This window comes from Macadamia integrifolia, unplaced genomic scaffold (assembly GCF_013358625.1).
Source record: "Macadamia integrifolia cultivar HAES 741 unplaced genomic scaffold, SCU_Mint_v3 scaffold2175, whole genome shotgun sequence".
Classification (NCBI taxonomy): domain Eukaryota; kingdom Viridiplantae; phylum Streptophyta; class Magnoliopsida; order Proteales; family Proteaceae; genus Macadamia; species Macadamia integrifolia.
In genome coordinates this window covers 17,139-22,367 of record NW_024868556.1, presented here as the reverse complement: position 1 = coordinate 22,367, position 5,229 = coordinate 17,139, and the positions used below count along the sequence as shown (strand labels likewise).

Genomic DNA, 5,229 nt, shown 5'->3' with positions numbered 1-5,229 from the left:
TCATTAAAAGAAAAAAAAAAAGGGGGGGGGGGGGGGGGAGCCCTAAACCTATCTCTGAATTTTAAAGCCAAATTGAGCTACAAAACTCACATCTCCAAACCTATCATCAAAACAGGGTCCTCAAAGCAAAAGAGAAAATATAGAGGTGAGAGTTACTAACAATCTGATACATAATAAAGTTTAGTCTTGCTGAAATGGAAGATCTTTCAATAGAAATTGAATCAGAATATTTGGTAACTTATTATTGGGGCCCCAGACAGGTATCCCTCAAAAGTTTCACACTAGTAATAAGATCCTCGGGAACAATCTGAAGAAAAAGGAAAACAAAACCCAGAAAAGGAAACATACCTGACAAGAACCAAGAACTTTGCCAGAGACGTTACAGCAGGGAAAAATTAAAAGAAAAAAAAAAAAGTCTATTGTGTATGTATCGCTGCGCCACCAGAGATGCACGATACATTAATCGGAACAACTCTTTCTGAATATATCCCGCAATCTGATTTTACATCTCAATCAAACCCCAATAAGGAAAACCTAAATTTAAAACTCAAATTCCTCAAACCTTACACAAAATCCCTTGTAACTGCTTTTTCTTTTTTTTTTCTTTTTTTTCTGAATCTGACTTCTTCAAAACAGCAATCCAGTTAGCTCTAGATAATCAATTTCCTTTAAACTGAAATGTATTAATGAGGAGATGTACGAAATGCACAGTCATTCACCTGCTTCACTGCAGCTTCTTCACCTACAACTTCCTGACATCCAAATGACAATACTCCTAAGCAGCGATTCCTGAAGAAAGCAATGAACAAGAGTGTAAGTAATAAAAGGTAGCAGTAACACCACCACTAATCAGAATAATGAACCAACTTCAAAAATTAGACGAAGTGATCATTCACAAAGTGCCCATGAAAAGGGAATCATTTTGTGTTTAATCCATTTTACACCCAAATCCCAACACCTCCAGCCATCACAAAACACCCCTGCCTCTGGTGGAACTCTTTGTTTCCAATCTTATTTCCGGATCAATAACCTATTATTAAACATGTGGCAGAATACCACAATGGCTGGGGTTCAGGACAAGTACAATGTCACCCAAAGAACCAAAATTTTGCTTGGGTGACAAAGTCTTTATACCACTACCGAACAAGGTGATCGATTCTTCAGTGAAAGATCAAGAGCCTACCATGTTAAAAACCACTTGAACAACTCTAACATGGTAAGCATTCACACCAGAAGCAGAACTCCACACCAAGCATCCTTATCAAATGCACATGGAGTCATGGAGTCATGGAGTAGTCCTGGTAGAAAAAGTACCTTTTAGTGACCCGACCAACTGTACACCGTTTGGACAACAGACAAGTTTCATCTGTGCATTTGAATTTCAAAAGCAACTGAGCTTATTTTTGGTGCAAAAGAGCACCTACCTGGACTCCTGAGGTTGTCAACTGACAAATGAATGAGCATTTTAACATGGATTTATTACCGATGAATTATTGCCATATGTATGGCGGTAAACTGTCTATATAATGTCTATCTTATATACATATGCTAAAACAGTCACTAGATAGATGATGAGATAGGTCAGACATCAATGTGGGTGTGGTCATGTGGTAATCCAGACTCCAGATCTGAGTGTGGTTCCTGAGCATTGCTCTTCCGAAATGTCTGTTGTGCTGATGAACTTGAAACCAGACTGTAGAGGGTGGTGGTCAAAATGCATGAACTTAGTCAGTTCCAATTAAAATCTGAATTGAAATTTTAATGTCCCTAAACAACTCCAATTCAAATTCATAACCATTTAATCCACTAGCCTGGCTTTGGCTCGCCAACAAACAAGGCCTTAAATAGAGTTGCATGGCAAAACAGGATCCATGTACCCATTCCCATTTAGTTGGGAAAAAGGCCAAGTAATGTAGCATGGCTACAGTTCTGAATGCCAACTTCAATTGCCTACTACTGAACAGTCAATGAATCAATGTTGACAAGAAATGGTCAAAAACGAATCTTTCAGATGGTTGGGATTTTACAATTGTCACATGAATTACAAGATATGGCCCACCTACCCGATGGTCCAGGTTGAGAAAATCATGTAAGGCATGTCAAGCAAGGGGACCTAGAACCCGCAAGTCATTTTATATAACATAAGTCTGCAGACATAAAAATATGTTCTTTATTTAGATTGGCCTTCTTAACATAAATAAGTCAAAAAAAAATTTCTTGGAGGGGGGTGTTAAAAGATGGTTTGCAAGTAAACTTCCGTGAACTTTAAACAAGAAGAAAAATAAGATGACAACCCCTTACCTCTATTTGATTGTCTATTAGTAACACTGTAACCACCAACAAAGCCTGCAGAATTTTTAGCAGAAACATCCGATGCTGCGTTGCCAAGCCCATAAGCAAATGAACTCGACCCATCCAGCTCTGAAGATGCAGACCGCCAAGTAGGGTCCCCATAAATTGAACCACCACCATAAAAGTCCCCATATGCCCCATCATAACCACCGTTTGATGCAGCATATGATGATGTTGGGGCCACACCAGTTCCACTGTTTCTTCCATATCCTCCCCCTCCCAAACCATAACTGCTATCCACACTTCCATAACCAAGATTCCCACTAGAATAGCCAGAACCAGTCCCTCCACCTTGAGCCGAAATAGAAGAAGATGAACCCCAATTTGCTCCACTATTGCTGAACGAACCTCCTCCAATGGTACCACTTCCAGAACCCATGTAAGAACTAGAGCTTGTGGAGCTTGTGGAGTTTGTGGCGTAATTAAGTCCTCCATTACCCCACACATTTCTACTTGTCGGGCTTAAAACAGAACCACTTCCTCCATTACCCCCACTGTATCCAATAGGACTGCCAAATCTATTTGAGTTCCCACTGTAATATGGATTCAATCCCCGTCCATAGCCAAGACTAGTAGCAAAATTTGTGCTGCCTCCATAGCTGGGGCTCAACCCTGTCTCAAAATTCACACCCATTCCATAACCAGGAGGACCAAATGAGGGAAAGGCACTCCGACTACCAGCAACTGGTCCAAATCTACTATCCATCCTGACTCCATAGCCACCAACTGCGCTTGGATTATACCCCTGAGTATAGCCATTACGGAAGCTATTCACCCTACTCATGCCATAGTTATAGCCTCCAATTGGACTGCGACTAGGCCCTGGGGACAGCTCTTTGGGAACAGCCCTCTTGACCTCAACCATTTTTCCATTTAGTTCATGAAAAGTTTTCAGCAACACCTTCTCCACGGCTTCCTCGGAATCATAAGTGATGAATCCAAAGCCTCTTGGCCTCTGGGTGTTGTGATCATACATCACGACAACATCAGTGATCATCCCAAACTGATCAAAGTACTTTTTAAAGTCACTCTCTGTGACTGTGGATGCTAAACCTCCTACAAATATCTTTTTAGTACGGGCAGGACCTGGTGACCCATGAATGCTACTGTTGCTTCTATTCAGAATGTGTTGATCGTCCCTAGGAACAGCCTTCTTTGCCTCAACCTGAGAGTTACAGAACCCATAAATGTAATGTGTGCATTTCTATTCTAGGTCCTTGTAAAAAAAAAAAAAAAGAAGGTCTTCACTGACATTTCTAGTTCCTTAAAATATTCCTTAAAAAAAAAATCTGTCTCTGCGAAATCCAGGACAGCATATAAAGTTGCAACAGAGAGAGAGAGAGTTTTGTCTCACTTGTGAATTGTTTAAAATCAGAACCAGGTTGAGAACTGAAAATTCTGTGATAAGAATTTTGACTAATAGTGCAGGGAAAGGGACTAACTTTTCGGAACTTGTCAAGGTAGTATGGATAAATAGCATGACTATTAAAAATCGACATAAGTTTCATTTTGTGTTTTCCTTTTCATATTCATAATATTAATTGGGTAAGTGACAAGGAATCTAGTTACTTACTGTTCTACCATCTATCGTGTGTTTTTCCATTACTACTCTTTCTGCAACGCCAGGGTCGGCAAAGACAACAAAACCAAACCCACGAGCACGACCTGTGGTCCGATCCTTCATGATTACAGCCTCCACCACTTCCCCATAAGCTCTGAAATAATCCTTCAGACGATCTTCATTTGTGTCCCAAGAAATTCCACCGATAAAGAGTTTCCCAAGATCCGATTCCATTTTCTGCAAATCCCAAACGCAAAATTCTGCAATCAGCTAAAATTTACAATCTCAGAAACGGAATTGCACAAGTCCTTGACACCCCATTCAAATTTAAAGAAAGTGAAAGCGAAATACAGTTTTTTTTTTTTTTTTTCCTACAATCACAAAGCCAATTTAACACAAAAATGAAACATCATCCATCAGATCCAATCCTTAACATATAATCCAACAGAAAATAAATAACTAAACATAGAATTCAATTAATAATTAACCAGAAATACTTAAGCCACTAAATTGAAATGCATGATTAAAAAAACTAATGAAGATAGAAGTAATATACCTTATCTAAGAAATCACCCAGCACAGGGTCAGATAGTATATCAGATATGAAATGGCTATTCTCGAATTCAATCCAGGAACATCGGATCCTTCATGGATCAATGAAACCGTAATCCAGGATTCCTGAAAAAATTAAAAAATAAAAACACCCACGAAATGAAATTGAAAGTTAAATCCAAAAAGATCCATTCGTAATAGATCGAGATGCAGAGCTAAAACACAACTTAAGCAAACAAGGTAAAAAAGAAAAAGAACTCACCGATTGGAAGAGACCCAGCTGCGAAATCCCGGCAATCTAAGATCTGAGAGGAGGCATAAGAAGAACAGAGGGCGTGTTCATCCTCCCCGAAAAGGCCCCCTTTTTTCTCTTACTTTGTTCTTCCAATTCGATTGATTCAATTAAAAAAATTGAAATTTTTATACAAAGAGAGAAAAGGTGAAGCTGTAGAGACGGGTTTCGAATCTGAGAGAGGGTGGAAAGAATATAAAGAGAGAGAGAGAGAGAGAGAGAGAGAGAGAGAGGTCGCTAATCCTTCTCTGGTGTAAGAAAATTAAGAGGTGGACATAGGTGAATTTTTTTTTTCTTTTTTCTTTTTCAGTTAGATTTGAAAAATAAAATATTTTATTTTCTATTTTAATTTGTTGGATGATGATGTGAGATGGACGGAAGGGATTGCCCACCCTACTGATCTGCTCTCACTTTTTCTTCCTTTTCTGTTCTTGATTCAGTGATTTCTCTAACATTTTCAGCCATTAATGTT

The 5,229-nt window shown here is 39.1% G+C and overlaps 1 protein-coding gene across 4 annotated transcripts; it reads right to left on the bottom strand.

Moving 5' to 3' along the window:
* Positions 1-216: 216 nt before the first annotated feature.
* LOC122065992 (heterogeneous nuclear ribonucleoprotein 1-like) lies at positions 217-4,993 on the bottom strand. 4 transcript variants are annotated; one of them, XR_006136179.1, is made up of 6 exons: positions 4,728-4,993; positions 4,470-4,591; positions 3,926-4,183; positions 2,302-3,517; positions 2,064-2,147; positions 217-789 (listed from the first exon to the last, which is right to left on the bottom strand). XR_006136179.1 is itself a non-coding variant. In XM_042629820.1 (5 exons), the coding sequence occupies exons 3-5, from the start codon at positions 4,145-4,147 to the stop codon at positions 776-778; spliced, it is 1,452 nt and encodes a 483-aa protein (XP_042485754.1). In that variant the 5' UTR covers positions 4,148-4,150; positions 4,470-4,591; positions 4,728-4,990; the 3' UTR covers positions 217-775. The 4 variants fall into 4 exon arrangements, 1 of the variants encoding a protein (XP_042485754.1); XR_006136178.1 differs by having other exon boundaries at positions 3,926-4,173; XR_006136177.1 differs by having other exon boundaries at positions 3,926-4,150; positions 4,728-4,992.
* Between the last annotated feature and the right edge of the window lie 236 nt (positions 4,994-5,229).